The 17,434-nt window shown below is 37.5% G+C and overlaps 1 protein-coding gene across 1 annotated transcript; it reads left to right on the top strand.

The window, feature by feature from the left end:
- Window positions 1–247: 247 nt before the first annotated feature.
- Window positions 248–13,592, top strand: LOC132651211 (zinc finger protein 180-like; the record flags this gene model as incomplete). Its single annotated transcript, XM_060376461.1, has 3 exons — window positions 248–287; window positions 11,575–11,635; window positions 12,974–13,592. Coding segments are annotated over exons 1-3 (720 nt in total), but the record flags the coding sequence as incomplete, so codon positions are not given.
- Window positions 13,593–17,434: the final 3,842 nt, after the last annotated feature.

The raw sequence follows: 17,434 nt of genomic DNA, 5'->3' as shown, positions 1-17,434 counted from the left end.
AGAGTAGAACTGATGATGTAAAGGATTTCCTATTGCTGAGAAACTAGTGGCACCCGTTAGATTTTAGCTGAGGGAAGACTGCCTATAAAACATTCCACAGATAAGTAGTATGCTAACCAGGCTCGTTAGAGATTAGGATCTGGGAATACACATATTTGTTCACCAGGATTATCTAGAAATGTGGCAGAGTGAAGTTTTTTTTTAATTTGTAATTTCTCAACCTTTATTTATTAATTCATGAATCGGAATGAAAACAGACTTGATTGGGGGTGTACAATTTGGATCAGGTAGCTTGATGCAGTGAATATTGAATTTCGAATTAAAGGACTTTCCTATGCCTATATGTACAATCCTTACTGACACAGTTCTGTCAGCTCAAATTTGAGACACAGGCTATTGGTTAAAGCTTTGTCAGGTTACAGGTCTCAGAAGCTAATATTGTACACAGGAACAGCATCAAACAGTATCTTATTAATGGATTTCCCTCTACAAGAAAATGGCCTGTGTTTTCAAAGTCAGTATGACTATGTTTTTTTTTTCAACTCTGAGGTTGATTACAAATAAAGAGGGACCTGTGTAAGAATTGAGTTCACTGACCTACTTTGAAGCTGGTGTTGTCACAACACAGAAATGGAGGGGAGGAGGGAAGATGTCAATGGGTCAGGTAATCAATTTTAGATGGTCAGTAAAAGTGAAAAGTGTACCCCTAGGCCTGGGAGTTTGCTGAACTTGTTTCTGGAAAGCAAATTTCTACACTTACACCAGTTCAAACACACAGAAGATCTGAACAAAGTGGTGTGGTAGTGCCTAACAGGAATGCTTTCCCCTCCCCCCATTTGAAAATGCACAACCTGAGAGAAAAGGTGTGAGTAATACTTTGTGTGTTTTATTACATACTTGAAGTCCCTGAAGAATATTGGACCATAAAGCCATTTTCAACTTTTAAAAATAATTTTTGAGATTATAATGAAATCATTTCATCCTTCTCATTTCTCTCTACTCTTACATCTCAAATGCTGGGATGAATCGTAAAGGAGGCTACTTAACAATTAAAGCAGACGTGGCTGTCAGGTTCTCCCAGCATCCCTCAGTCATTACCTGTTACAAGGTATGGGTGTCAAACACAGATGTCTAGTCCAGGAGTTGAGCTGCCCTCTTCCCAGCAGTCCTTCCTTTTGTATTCTAACCGTTTTAATTACCTGGTCTTTTTCATTTATTATTTATCCTCCTGGCCCTTTCTTCTGGCTCTCCACTTACTTCTCTCCTCTTGTCTCACATAGCTCAGGGTCATGTCAACTTTAGACTGTCCCAGATGTCCCTGTGTCTGATTATGTTCTCTCCTCTATCTATAATAAACTTTCTACTCCAACATTCCTAAGTACAGACATATCCTTTTTGTTTTATTTCTCATTTTCATTGATCACCCATTAACTACTCCTTTCTTTCAAATTCATGGCCATTTGTTTCTTTTATGGTTGTTACCATTTGGCGTTGACTGAAGTTTGGCTGAAGGACTTCCCAACCATGAGGTAGAGATGACTGCACTGGACACTGATCATGTAATGGAATGTGCAACATAAATGACCTGTATCTTGGAAGATGAGCAGGTGCCCTGGGAAAGTGGAAGACTGTACTTTAAAACATTTCCAAGATGAGGTTGTTGCAGGATATTTGATCCCACTGTGATCCATTAGATTGTGAACTGTAAAAACCTGTGCTTTGTTTGGTATGGTTAAGCCCTAACACAAACCTTAATTCCAAGAACTTTCTGTTTATTCTAAACAGGTGATTATGGTATCGTTCCATCAACCCTAGAACATGCCTTTAATTCAAAAGCTCTTTGTGCATAGAATTTAAGGCAAAGCAATAAACCAGCTGACAAGGATTAAGGAGTAAGTGGAACTTTCAGCTGACATGTATTTAAGACAGAGTGTAAAAGTGGAAGGAGGTTTAGCTTGGTAGCTTTTGGGCTTTTTGAGCTTTTATCTAGAAAGCCTTTGGCCTTGGGTTCCTTTGGTCTATCCCCCCTGAGCTGTCATCTGAGCTGGTGAGCTTTTGGGGCTTTTTTCTCTTGGTGAGTAACAGGGTCAGATGGGTGCTTACTCTGCCTCTCTGTGCTAGCAGGTTTTAAAATCAATTAATTGGGATTTTCATTTTTTTATAACAACACTAAAATTCTGTGTGCCCATAGGGGTTAGGGCCAAGCTAGAATGCCTCTGCTATCTGCATTATTTGATCTTTGATCCACTGGTAGAGGAGCTACTACTATCCTGAGACTCAGCTCTATTGTTCAAGCTAATGAGGGGCTCTGGGCAGGCCTAGCAGTCAGGGTCAACAGTGGGAGGTAGTTTATGGGTTTGTTCTGGAATTATCCTGTGATGTAGCTCTAAAGAGCTGTGAGTGAGACCAGACCATGTCATGCTGAGTGTGGGACTATTGTCACCAGGCCAGGAAGAGCAGGCTGCTGAGCTATTAAAGCCTGATCTGCTTTGAACGACATGGACTGTGGTTCAGGTTGTGGTTCTGTTGGTCTCCATGTGGTGATCTCGGCAGAGACCCTTGACCTCCAACCTGTCCTGAGTGTTGATTGTCCAGAGAAGTGAGGACTTTTTGGCCTGGGCAGTAGAAAGTTGTGGTGTTTATAATATCGCTATCTAGTGTGTACATACAGGCATTGATTTTGCAGTGGACAAATTGGAAAACTGAAGGTCTCATTTCTAGAAATGATGAATGTTGTATTCCACACATGGTTTTGTGTAACAAATTTTACAAATAGTTTTGAAACTGGAAGAAAAAAGTTGGTGATGATCATCCTTCACCAATATTTGATTATTTGTTTTTGATTTTTTTTTACCTTGCATCTACCACCAGGCACAATGGCATGCATTAGAGAAATTCAATTCTAGGGTATAGAATGAATTTCTGAGATGCAGAATTTTGTCAGGTGTGCCTGGTTTTAGGTAATTGGATAGGGCAGATTCCACATATTGTGATATAATCCATGCATCAGGAAACATGTTAAATTATTCTCCAACATTGTTCTGTGTGTGAGTGTTGGCAAGGGCTAGGATGTGCCTGAACCCACAAGGGGACATGAGGGACTGCAAGCCATACCTTATCTTTATGATCACCTCCATTTTCCACTTCTAGAGAAAAAGGGCTCCCTGAAAGGAGGTTAGTAGTAGATGGAGTGTCAGAAATATAACAGTTTAGGTGTTACTTTGAGTTTGTCTTGTGTGATTTGTGAAATCTGTGTTTATTTTATTTGTATTAAATAAACAATCAAAAGTATCTCTGGTCCAGTGCACATTTTTCATGTTAAAGTTTCCTTAGGTCTTTTCATGTAAACTTGGCTATATTTTAGGCTTATGTTTTTGGCTATTTCTCTCACCCCCTCATTCTTTCACAAACACTGTACACATTCTTAATTATTGAAGTTTGTGGTAAGTACAGAAGTCACATCATGCCAGAAGATTATGAGATTCATGACAATAGAATCATCCCTTATTTTTCTGTTTTCCTCTGTTTCTTACCAGGTGGCTTTTCTGATATGAGATAGAGATTTTGGATTGTTCTTTAGCAATCACATAAAGACAATTTGCACCATGTCTGTAGAAGGCAGAAGACACAACATGAAGGTGAGTGATACCAGTTGGCCAGTTTACGCTTTCTCTTTTGACATTTTTTTTTTTGGTGATCTGTCATTTTCTTCAGAAGTTTCATGTGTCCAGTTTTCTCCATATTCGTTAGTTGGAAGATTTTATTCTCCTGAAAAGATTAAATCAAAACCCTGCCCCATCCCTAATTCAGGGTTGAGGGACATGTAGTTTGAGAGACATGTAGTTTGTTTCCCTGTTATAGCTATTATGAATATAGATGCTATGAACACAGTTGAGCAAATATCTTTGTTGAATGGTGGAGCATCTTTTTGATATATGCCCAGGAATGGTAGAGCTGGGTCTTGAAGTAACACTATTTCTAATTGTCGGAGAAAGCATCAGATTGATTTTTAAAGTGGTTGTATAAGTTTGCACTACCACCAACAATAGAGTGTTTCTCTTTCTCCACATTCTCACTAGCTTGCTGTCACTTCAGGTTTTGACCTTAATCATGACGGGTTTAAGATGGAATGTCATTTGCATTTCCATGACGACTACAGATATTGAGCATTTAATGTCCACCATTTGATATTCCTCTGTGGAGAAATCTCTGTATAGTTCTGTACCCCAGTTTTAAATTGGATTATTTGGATTATTGGAGTTTAATTTCTTCAGCACTTTATATATATTGTTTATTAGCTCTTTCAGTAGTATGTGGGGTTGGTGAAGATTTTTTGCCAGGCTGTAGGTGGCCATTTCATTCTATTGACAGAGTTCTTTGCTTCATAGAAGCTTTTTGTTTCATGAGATCCTATTCATTAATTCTTGATCTTAGAACCAGTGTTTTTGGTGTTTTGTTGAGGAATTTATCATCTATGCCAATGAGATCAAGACTCTTTCCCACTTTTTCTTCTAACAGATTTAGTGTATCTGGTTTTATGTTGAGGTCTTTGAACAACTTGGACTGTAGTTTGATGCAGGGTGATAAATATGGATCTATTTTCATTTTTCTACATGTAGACTTCCAGTTAGACCAGCACCATTTGTTGAAGATGCTGTCCTTTTTCCATTGCATGGCTTTGGCTTCTTTGTCAAAAATCAAGTGTCCATAGGTGTGTGGGTTTATTTATGGATCTTCATTTCAATTTCATTAATCCACCATACTGTTTTTATTTCAGTACCATGCAGTTTTTTATTACTATTGATTTATAGTAGAGCTTGAGATCAGGGATGGTGATACCTACTGAAGATCTGCTATAGTACAGGACTGTTTTAGCTATTCTGGCTTTTTTATTTTTCCGTATGAAGGTGAGAATTTTTTTTTCAAATTCCTTAAGGAATTGTGTTGATATTTTGATGGGAATATCATTTAATCTATAGATTGTTTTTGGTATGATAGCAATTTTTACTATGTTGATCCTTCTGACCCATCAGCATGACAGATATTTCTATCTTCTGGTATCTTTTTCAATTTCTTTCTTCAGAGGCTTAAAGTTTTTTTTTTTTATGCAGATTTTTCACTTGCTTGTTGAGGATAACTCCAAGGTACATTATGTTTTTTTTTCCTGCCTATTGTGAAGGGTGTTGTTCTGCTAATTCTTTCTCAGTCCATTTGTCTTTTGCATACAGGAGTGCTACTGATTTTTTTTTTGAGTTAACTTTATATCCAACCACTTTGATAAAGTGTTTTTCAACTGTAGGAATTCGCTACAGTAGAATATTTGGGGTCACTTTTATATACTGTCATATATGTGAATATAAATACTTTGACTTCTTCCTTATCAATTTGTATCCCCTTGATCTCCTTTAGTTGTCTTATTGCCCTAGATAGGACTTTGAGTACTGTACTGAAGAGATTTGGAGAGAGTGTGTAGCCTTGTCTTGTCCCTGAGTTCAGTGGAATTGATTTAAGTTTTTTTTTCCATTTTGTTTGATGTTAGCTATAGGATTGCTGTATATTGTCTTTACTATTTTTAGATCTGTGCCTCTGTCCCCAGTCTCTCCAAGACTTTAAACAAGAATAACTGTTGGATATTGTCAAATGATTTTTCAGCATCTAAGAAAATGATCCTGTTTTTTTTTTCAATTTCTTTATATGACGGATTAAGATTCCCTATATTGAACTATCCCTGCATGCCTGGGATTAAGCTTACTTAATGGTGGATGATATCTTTGACATGTTCTTGGATTTGGTTTGCAATTATTTTATTGAGTATTTTTGCATCATTGTTCATAAAAGAGATTGGTCTGAAGTTCTTTTTCTTTTTGGGGGTCTTTGAGGATTTATCAAGGTGACTGTGGTCTTACAAAAGGAGTTTGGTCATGTTGCGTCCATTTCTATTTTGTGGAATAATTTGAAGAATATCGATATTGACTCTTCATTGACGGTCTTGTAGAATTCTGCTCTGAAATCATCTCGCTCTTGGCTTTTTTTGGTTGCAAGTATTTAGATGGCTGCTTCTATTCCCTTAGGCAGTAAAAGACTATTTAATATCTTTACCTGATTTTGATTCAACTTTGGTAAGTGGAATCTAACAACAGAATTGTATATTTCATTTAGATTTTTAAATTTTGTGGCATATAGGCTTTTGACATAAGAGCTAATGGTTCTTTGGATTTTTTCAGTGTCTGTTATCTCACTCTCTCTTCCTTTCAGACTGTGAACTTGGATAGTGTCTTTCTGCCATTTACTTAGTTTGACTAAGAGTCTGTCTATGTATTTGATTTTCTCAAAGAACTAGCTCTTGGTTTTGTTGATTCTTTGAATTATTATCTCTGTTTCTAATTTATTGATTTCAGCCCTGAGTTTGGTTAGTCCTAGTAGTCTACTGCTGTTGGGTGTGTCTGCTTCGTTTTTCTAGGGCTTTCAAGTGTGCCATTCAGTTGCTTGTATGTGATACCTCTAATAGCTTATGAAGGCCTTTAGTGCTATTAAAACTCTTCTTAGGACTGCTTTCATTGCATCCCATGAGTTTGGGTATGATGTACCTTCATTTTCATTGAATTGTAGGAAGTTCTTTCTTTATTTCTTTCCTGACCTAGATTTCATTGAGTAGGGAGTTGTTCAGTTCCCACGTGTGTGTAGGCTTTTTGTTATTTCTGTTATTGTTGAGGCCCATCTTTAGTCCATCATGGTCTGATAGGATACAAGATATTATTTCAATCTTATTGTATATGTTGAGACCTGGTTTGTGACCTACTGTATGTTCAGTTTTGAAGAAGGGTCCATGAGCTGCTGAAAGAAGATAGATTCTTTTCTGTTTGGGTTAAAAAAATCTCTAGATATCTGTTAGGTTCATTTGATTCATGACATCCATTTGTGTCATTATCTCTCAGTTTAAGTCCTTTTCCATTGCTCTGTCCCTTGATGATAGTGACATGTTGACCTCTCCCACTATTAATGTACAGTGATTGATATGTTCTTTAAGTTTTATTAATGTTTCTTTTACAAATGTGGGTGTCCTTGTATTTGGGGCATTGTTGCTCAGAATACAGATGGCATCTTGGTGGAATTTTCCTTTGATGAGTATGAAGTATCCTCCCTCATTTCTATTTATTTATTTATTTATTTATTTATTTATTTATTTATTTATTTATATTTAGGAGCAATAACTGATATCAGGCAATATTTTCAAAGTTGTAAAGTATGTGTAACAGCATAGTTTTTTTAAAAAAAGTCTTTCAATATTTTCTTGTATTCTTTTTAAATTTTTTATTAATAACGGTTTATTCACTTCGTATCCACCCTGTACCTCCCTCCTTCCTCCCCTCCCAATCCCACCCTCCGTCTTTCCCACCCCTGTCCCTTTCCCAGTCCAAGCCATGAGCATGAGAAATCTTTCCATCTTCTGATATCTTCTTCTATTTCTTTCTTCAGAGGCTTGAAATTTTTTCATACAAGTCTTTGACTTGCTTGGTTAGGGTCACACCAAGGTACTTTATGTGCTTTTTGACTATTGTGAAGGGTGTTGTTTACCTAATTTCTTTCTCAGCACTTTTGTCTTTTCTATATAGGTGGACTACTTATTTTTTGAGTTGATTTTGTATCCAGCCACTTTGCTGAAAGTGTTTGTCAGCTTTAGGAGCTCCCTGGTAGACTTTTTGGGGTCACTCAGGTATACTATCATATCATCTGCAAATAGGGATATTTTGACTTCTTCCTATCCCATTTATATCCCTTTGATCTTCTTTAATTGTCTTACTGCTCTAGCAAGGACTTCGAGAACTATGTTGAAATGATATGGAGAGAGTGGGCAGCCTTGCCTTGTCCCTGAATTCAGTGGGATTGCTTTAAGTTTCTTTCCATTTAGCTTGATGTTGGCTATAGGCTTGCTGTATATTGCCTTTACTATGTTTGGGTATGTGCCCTGTATCTCTGATCTCTCCAATACTTTAAGCATGAATGGATGCTGGATTTTTTCAAATGCTTTTTCAGCAGCTAAGGAGATTATCATGTGTTTATTTTTCTTTCAATTTGTTAATGTGGTGGATCATATCAATGGATTTCCATATATTGAACCACCCCTGTATAGCTGGCATGAAGCCTACTTGGTTGTAGTGGATGATATCTTTGATGTGTTCTTGTATTGGGTTTGCAAAGTATTTTGTTGAGTATTTTTGCATCAATGTTCATAAGGGAGATTGGCCTGAAATTGTCTTTATGCTGGGGTATCCAAGGCTGCTTGTTCCTGAATAACTGGGTTCTGGATATGCCATATTGCTCTATATTTTGATGGTTGAGCTTTTACGCTGGCCTCTACCCATTGGGCTATCTTAGGTGTTGGGTGTTTGTTTCTGGTACTTCCTGGAATCTTGTGTTGGGTCGAATCCCCTTGGCAGGAAGATGATATTTTCCAAAGGAGGTCTCCTCAGCTTTTTGGGTATGGTCACTGAATGGCAGGTGTTTTTTAATAATTTCCACAGCTCACCTCAGACATACAGAGCTGAGCAGTAATTTTGGCCTTTGTTAGTAAAGGGGGCTATCCTCTCACCCAGAGAAGTTCTGGAGACAGCTGCCCTGCTGCTGGGTTTCTTTCTGTAAATTTAGTGAGCTGCTACTGTAACCTGAGTGCCCCATGGTTTGGTCAGTTTAGGGATGACTGGTTGTCCCTTGGAGCAGTTGATCTCAGGGAACCCAGGCTTCTGTAGGTCTGAGTTTGGAGCTCTGTGCCCAATACCCAAGTGGTAATCAGTGGCAGGTGTGCACCACTCTCATGTGTGCAGCAGGAGGCTAGAGTCTGGAGCCTGTGGATAACTGAAACTTTTCTGGAGCTAGGTGTCCTGAGGTAGGGCCAGATATTTCCCCCACCTTTGGGCTTTCTCCCAGCAGGAAGACCCAGTCTGTACTGTTGGAGGTGTGTAGAGTATGTAGGCACTTGCTTGCAAGTGGTGGCTTTAAGCTGGTGACTGAACAGGAACCTGAGAACTTTTCCCGAGAACATTCCCATATGTGGTGTTCCTAGTGGTGGTGGTGGTGTCAGCTGAGTGTTCTAAGCTGGGACCTGCTGTTTCCCTCCCTGTGGAGTTTTCTCCCAACAGGGAAACCCAAAACTGTCGGTTTCCACAGTTCTGTCTGTGATGAGGATTCGGGTGTGTGGGTCTGGCAGCTGGAGACCTACTCAGGGCTGGCTGCTCTGTGCCCACAGGTCCACAGGATCTTTTCCAGTGATAGACTGGGTGATATTTGGTCAGTCCCACGTGCTTCCTTCCCTGTGGGGTTTTCTTGAGACTGGGACTCCCAGTCTCTGGTGCTCTGGGGTGCACAGTTCAGCCTGGGAAGGTGATCAGGACGTGCTTCTTGGGTCTATTTGCTTGAAAACCTTACTCCTGCCAAAACAGCCCAGGAAATTTTCCAGAGATTAGCTGGGTGCTCTGAGGTTGAACCCAATTTTTTTTTCTCATCATTGGTTTCTTATCACCTGGTAAACACAGTCAATTGTGTTTGGGGGCCAACAGTTCCAACTATTTGTCACTATGCAGTCTCTGCTACCCTGCTGATAAGTCACAGTATGCGATCAGCTCTGCAATCTGGGATCTGTTTTTAATTTTTACTGAATATGAGTATTTTGATTGTATGCATGAATATGAACCTCTTGTGTACCTGGTCGTCACAGTAGTCCAAAGATGTGTTCAGAACTCACGAACTTATAGCAATTGATAATAGTGGGTCCCAGTTAAACACTGACATTTGAGACCAATTTTTTGCAAGAGCAGCAAGAGCTCCTCACTGATGAGCCATGTCTCCTGCCTTATGTTGCTTACTTATGATCATCCTTTACATTGCTAATATTTTCATCTTTCTATTTTTAGCTGTTTAAACATGCATTCCTTTTTAGTAAGATCTTAATAAAGTTGCAGTTTAAGCTAGGGCAGTACAGATTTCTGGAAAATGAATTCACAACTGGAGTGAATGCATAATTCCTTGTAGAAGCTTCAGTAAAGACCTCTTAGTTCTTTCAATCGTTTGTGTTTGTTTGATTGACTTTTAGGGGAGGCTCTGTCTTACTATATAGGTCTGGCTGTCCTGGAACTCTTTGTATAGATCATACTGGCATCCAAATCAATAAGATACACCTACCTCTGCCTCCTGATTGATGGAATTAAAGGCATGACAAAATACACCCAGCTTGTCCATCATTTTTTTGTCGTTAGTAACTGTTCATAATTTTCTCTGATATGTACTTAATACTGTTTATCTTTTAATTCCTCTCTGTGTGTCTCTGTCTCTCTCTTTCTATTTTGCTCTTTTCTTTCTGTTTGTCTTTGTCCATATTAATTACCATGACTATTCCAAAGCTATATCCTATTCAAAAAGTTCAGATATGACACAGTTAAACTTCTTTATTCAGTTTTCTTCTAAAATGTGTTAGTGATAACATTAACACTTCTTTTTTTAATACAAAAGTTTAATCTTTATTTTTAAACTATAGACTATACATGATTTAGAAAGGAGAATATACAAAACAATGATCAAAGAATAATCCTATGTTGCATACCTTTTCTTTTGTCTGGTCACTCAAAATTTGATGTTATCCACTATGATTATTGTTGCTTGCCACTCACATTATTTTTATCCATGTATTCACTGTAGTCCACTTTCCCTTCCACAAATATATGAACTCCCCTTTTCATATACTGGTATGCAACATCTCTGATCCCTTGTCAAAACATGATATTCAATGCCATGTTGTCTTTTGACTGATGTCACCCACCTGTTCACTGTCCCCTGATAGCTGCATCTCATTTGTTGCTGGATAAAAGGTCATAATTGTGTTTTTTCCTTCCATCTGTCTTATGACAGGGTGCTGACCTACTTACCAACTGAGTAGTAATTGAAGATGATTCATAGGTCACTCAAGAACCCAACTAATGGCTACTTCATACACATGTCTTACAAACTAATGAAACTCCTTTAACACAGGTTTTCAAACCTTTGGTTTTCCTTACAATCTAACCTTTAGGCTTTTTCTTCTCCTATCCTTCATCTGATGCACAGAACCCAACTGTGTAACACTAACATTTCTGTGTCAGAAAATAAATGGAAGAAGCACTAGAATTATATGACTATATTACCAATGAAGTATAAATTTATATTGTTGCCATTCTTTCTGTTGTACAAATGTATGGCATGTTTTAAAATTCTGTGACCTTCGATGATGTGATTGTGAAATTTAGCCAAGAAGAGTGGGCTTTACTGGAACCTTCCCAGAAGCAACTCTACAAAGATGTGATGCTAGAGACCTGTAAAAACCTCACTGCTATAGGTAATACTCCAAATTTTCTTTCACTTTTAAAATAAGGACACAACTCTTACTTTGTTATTGATCATCTTCTGTAATTCCAATTGAGAATGGGGAGGAATGAGGTGAATAAATCAGGCATGGTTCTAAGGGTCACAAAAGATAGTGATTTAAGTTTTGCCTTAATAATAATGTGATATTTCAAATAATATATATTTTCTTGTACTATATTTTAGGCTACAATTGGGAAGACCATAACATTGAAGAATATTTTCACAGTTCTACAAGTAAAAAATGGTAACTTTATGTGCATGCTGATACAGATATGAATCTTAAGAAATTTTAATGTGTCCTGGAAGTTTATTTGTTTGTTTGTTGGCAGCTTTTTATTTTCTGTTTTTGAAATAGGTTTTTTTGTGTAGCTGTGGCTTGACTTAGACTTGCTGGTTAGACCAGCCTGACCTCAAAATCACAGAGATATGCCTGCTTCTGCCTCCACAAGTACTGGGATTAAAGACATGTACCAGCACACCTGGCTGTGTCCTGGAAGTTTTAGAGAAAAGCAACAGTGTAAAAACAGCACTGTTTTAAGTGTACTGATGATTATTAAAATCTCACAATTCCACATACTTCAAGGTCAGGTATCTGATTTGTGTTTGCAAGGCACTCCCCTAAGGTAGAAGAAAATAAAATAATGTTGCAACAGAAAATACCATTTGAATCTTATGGACATAACAGTTACTGAGTTGAACTGCCAATCTGTTTAGTCTCATTCTATCTAGTCAGATATTGTAAGAGGTATACACATTGAATAGGTGATCAGTATGTGTCCAAACCTTCTAGTAAGCAAATATTTCATAGTACAACTAGTGTTACTCATATTCATGCAGTAACATTGTAAAGTTTAGCGAGAGGAGCAGCTTATGAGAGTCAAAAATATTGTTTTCGAGAAACCTTAATCCATATATGACATGTCTATGATGAACAAAAACAAAGTGTGTTAATTCAATGTGGTAATCTTTTATTATTCTTGTAATTTAAACAGGTATATCATATGTCACAATGTTTCTAAGACACATTTGCATAGGGACATTGAAAGACGCAATATACCTGTCTTTCTCCAAGAACAATTGATTTTGTTGTAGTCCCCACTTTGAGTAGATTTTTTGAATGTGATAAATGGTTACTGTTAATTGGTTTTGCAACTTTACTGTTCATCAGCAAAATCACACTGCTGAAAATACCTATGAATACTAGGAATTTGGAACTTCTTCTGCATGTCCTGCTCACTTTTTAAATGAAGTGTCATTCATACAGTACAAAAATTTGTGAATGGGATTGCTGTGCTCAAACTCTGAATTCTTACAATACTCTTCATATATTTGAGTAAAGCTCTATAGAAAAATTATGTTATAAAAGTGAATCACATAACAAATGCTCTTACCATCACAAGGATCTTCAAAAATACCCATAATGAAGAATACCATGAATGTAAATAAAGTGATAAAACTTTAAAATTTTATTTTTCTTTACCATTAGACTGAATTATAAAATTAATTCATATAGATAAATATATTTATTAGTGTAATGAAATGACTGTGGTAAATCTTTCATATGTTCTAACTATCTTTGCAGGTATGAAAGCAGTCATACTGGAGAGAAACCCTTCAAATGCACTCTATGTGGTAAAGCCTTCGCCTATACCACTGTTCTCATACGGCATAAAAGAACACACACAGGAGAAAAGCCTTACAAATGTAATCAGTGTGGTAAAGCCTTTGCACGAAACAGTACTCTCTTAAGCCATAAAAGAACACACACTGGAGAGAAACCTTATGAATGTAACCAGTGTGGTAAAGCCTTTGCACGAAACAGTCATCTCTTAAGCCATAAAAGAACACACACTGGAGAGAAACCTTATGAATGTAACCAGTGTGGTAAAGCCTTTGCACAAAACAGTCATCTCATAAGCCATGAAAGAACACACACTGGAGAGAAACCTTATGAATGTAACCAGTGTGGTAAAGCCTTTGCACAAAACAGTCATCTCATAAGCCATAAAAGAACACACACTGGAGAGAAACCTTATGAATGTAACCAGTGTGGTAAAGCCTTTTCACAAAACAGTACTCTCTTAAGCCATAAAAGAACACACACTGGAGCGAAACCTTATGAATGTAACCAGTGTGGTAAAGCCTTTGCACAAAACAGTAATCTCATACGGCATAACAGAACACATACTGGAAAGAAACCTTATAAATATACTCAACATGATAAAGCCCTTGCACAACAGAGTAGTCTCTGAAAACATGAAAAACACACAGTGGAGAGAAGCCTTGTGAGGGTAATTAGTGTGATAAAGACTTTGCATGTAACAGTCATCTAAGACAACAACACATTCTGCAGGAAAACCATATGAATATAAGTATGTGGCAAAGCCTTTGTACATAACATCTCCTAATACATAAAAGAACACATACTGGATAGAAGCTGTCTGACTGTAACCAGTGTAAAAAAACTTTTGCACTTCTGAATCATCTTCACACTCAGGAAATAAATTCTAATGGATAGAAAGCCTGTGAGTGCTTTTAACATGGTGAAACCATTCCAGATGTGTATAATCTTCATCATCTCAAAAGGATTCATACTGGAGAGAAAGCTAATGAATGTGTTAAAATGGTGAGGACTTGCACAAATCTAGAGTCATCATTATCATAAAAGTATCATTACTGGAGAGGAATTCTGTGAGTATAAGCAATGCGGAAAGGCCTTTGTGTACTTTGGTCCACTGAGATCCAACAGAACTCTAAAACTAGCTCAATGGAAATGACCTCCCTTTTCTGAAGGGGAAGGGGAAAGGGAATAGGTAGAATAGGAATGGAGGGTAGTACTGTGGGAGAGAAGGGAGGGGGACTACAATTGGAATTTAAAGTAAATAAACTTATTTTTAAAAAGAATACAATGAATGGTAAATATCAATTACATGCAAAAATATTATTGATAAACCTGATTCTCAACATTTACTGTTTTCAATTGCCTCACTTTACACAAGAAACTTTTAGTTCATTGGATGAATATGTAGGGAATGGTGAAGTAACTCCAGCAGGAAGTTCTCTGAGAATAACACAACAGCGGTAGCCCGTAGAAGTTTCTTTGTGTACACATACCTATTGTTCCAGGGGTACTATTGAAAAACATCACAACCAACACTGAATTTTGAGATATAACGAAGGAGTCTTTCTTTTCCATGTATGACCCTGCTTCTGGCCTAGATGTGTAACCATGTCAAGGTTGAGTTTTGCTTGAGAGTGTCTTTAGACATAGACACCACCAATCAAATTTGATAGATAGCCTTTGACACAGATCCCTCATAACACACCCCTCCCTTCAAATATAGGATAATTTGGTTCTGTGTTCTTGTTCTTCTTGTTGATATGATAATAATGTGCTGTTGATTGCAAATTGAGCATCCTTGAATTGCCTAGTATTAAACAGTTATCTACACCTATGCTTGGAGAATCCCAGTCATGCCCCAAGGGGTATAAGCTTCTGTTTTCTGGAATTAAAGTTGAACTTACTTTCTGAGGTAGTTCCCAGAGTGGCTGACCACTGTTATGCTTGCGGGATTTCCAAGCTTTATACCTCATCTTCTGCCCCTCATGCCTTTCTGGGTTGGTGGGAAACAGCCATCCAGACAGCAAGAGAATCACATTCTCTGAAATGCTTGTGATAAAATATTTCAGACTTCATAGCATTTCAAATTTCACATGTTTCTTGATGTGTGATGGTAAATCGAATAGTGTCTTGGGGGTAGGACTCATTAAAATGAGTTACCCCTAGTGTTTATTTCACAGTAACGTTGCAGGCAAGCTTCAAGGTATGAAATCTTCTGAGGTGAGTACAGTGGCCTATAGAAAAGAAATAAGAGCAGACATTTTATTTCTCTATTTTTAATAGCTGAGTAGTGTTCTGATAACATATGGGTGGATGGCAGAAGAGAGGAACTCCCCTTTTGATTGGACTAGGGAATGGGGATAGGGGTAAGATGGAGGGAGGGTGGGACCAGCATGAGGTGAGGGAGTGACCTTCAATCAGCATATATAATGAATAAATTGTGAAAAATAAAAACAATAAAATAAAAAATAGTAAGAAAAACAAAACAAAAGAGCAAAAATTTGAGTCCAGTTTGGTTAACCGCTCTCCCTCAAAGAAAAGAAAGAAGATATATACAAAGAAAAGAAAAACAGAATCTTTGTTTTGCCACCTTTCTTCCCTGTGGTCTCACTTGAAGATCATTATCCAATGGAGACCATGCTTCTCTCTCTGAAGTTTAAGTTACCATAGAAGTAGGATTCAAACCTGGAACTAATGGCAGAGGTTCCTAGTTAACATATCATATCAAACCTACCTGCCATTTTCTCCCAGTAATCCTTCAGTCCTTCCATGTTATCTGGGCCTCCAGGCTAGTACAGCCCATGCAATACCCTGAATTCTTCTTCCCAGGGCCTGAGCTAACCTCACTTCCTCCTCACCCATCTATAGGCAAACTATATTGGCTACCTGGTCAAGAGCCATGAAGGAGCAATAGCAAAACAGCTGTAGAACTCATGGAATGTGTCTCCCCTGTTAGCATAGTCATGATGAGTTTGTCTTGGAGAAGCATAATCCCAAGAACTGCTTTTCCTGAGGACTTTGTGCTCTTATGTAGCATATTTTTGCCCTTATGATGCCCATATACCTCATAAAATGAGTTGTATGAAAATTCTAAGAAGGCTTCTAGCTCATCACTGGGCAATATCACTGGCATTTAAAAACAATGCTTGATCTCTTTTCACATGTTTACTGGAGCATATTAATGAATTAACCACTGCCCTTGAAAGGAGCCATATATGTAGATTGTAAGCAATGACCATTATACTTAGAAACAATTTGGAATAATAGATTGTTTAACAAGGTCAGGGAAGATGTTTTTGCTAATGGCTCTGATGTAAAAAATCTTAGAGAACAATTTAAAGTTAAGAAAAGTACACCGTTAATAGAAAAGCCAGGGATGTTTTAAGGTTGATGAGCTGAAACCATATCCCAAGGTAGCATTGGCTGTCTGGACTCCCTCATACTGCGTCTAAAACTGAGACAGCAGTTGATTCCCCTATATTGGTTTTTCCCCTCAGCTTCATGATGTGATTTAATAAAAATAATTAATGAGTAGCTGCACACCCCTTTAAGATTTAAAGTACAGGTGCCAGTACCATGCCGTTTTTTATTACTGTTGCACTATAGTACTACTTGAGATCTCAGATGAAGATACCTCCAGAAAATCTCTTATTGTACAGGCATTTTTTATCAATTCTAGGTTTTTTTGGTTTTCCATATGAAACTGAGAATTATTCTTTCAAGGTCTGTAATGACTTGTGCTGGTATTTTGGTTGGAATTGCATTGAGTCTTTAGATTTCTTTTGGTAGAGTGTCCATTTTTACTATGTTAATCCTACCAATCCTCGAACATGAGAGATCTTCTGAGATCTTCCTTGAAGTTCTTTTTTTTTTCATACAAGTCGTTCAATTGCTTGCTTAGAGTCACTCCAAGATACTTTATGTTATTTGTAGCTTTTTTGAAGGGGTTTTATTTCCTAATTTTTTTCTGAGCCCACTTGTTTTTTTGTATACAGGAGGGCTTCACATTTTTTTTAAATTTAATTTTGTATAAAGTCATTTTGCTGAAGGTGTTGATCAGCTGTAGGAGTTCCCTGGTTGAATATTTAGGGTTATTCATGTGTAATCTCACATCATCTGCAACACAAGCTGGACTCGATTTGGAGAAAAGGGAACCCTCCTCCATTGCTGGTGGGAATATACACTTGTACAACCATTTTGGAAATCAATCTGGTGCTTTCTCAGAAAATTATGAATAATGCTACTAGAATATTTAGTTATACCAACCCTTGGCATATATTCAGAAGATTATCAACCATACAACAAGGATATTTGCTCAACTATACTCATAACAGGTTTATTGACATTAGCAAGAATCTGGAAACAACTGAGATGTCCCCAAACCAAGGAATAGGCACAGAAATTGTGGCACATTTATACAAT

Source organism: Meriones unguiculatus (assembly GCF_030254825.1).
Source record: "Meriones unguiculatus strain TT.TT164.6M chromosome 13 unlocalized genomic scaffold, Bangor_MerUng_6.1 Chr13_unordered_Scaffold_41, whole genome shotgun sequence".
In the NCBI taxonomy this organism is placed as follows: domain Eukaryota; kingdom Metazoa; phylum Chordata; class Mammalia; order Rodentia; family Muridae; genus Meriones; species Meriones unguiculatus.
Note: the sequence above shows the minus strand (reverse complement) of the source record. Positions and strands in the feature narration are given on the sequence as shown.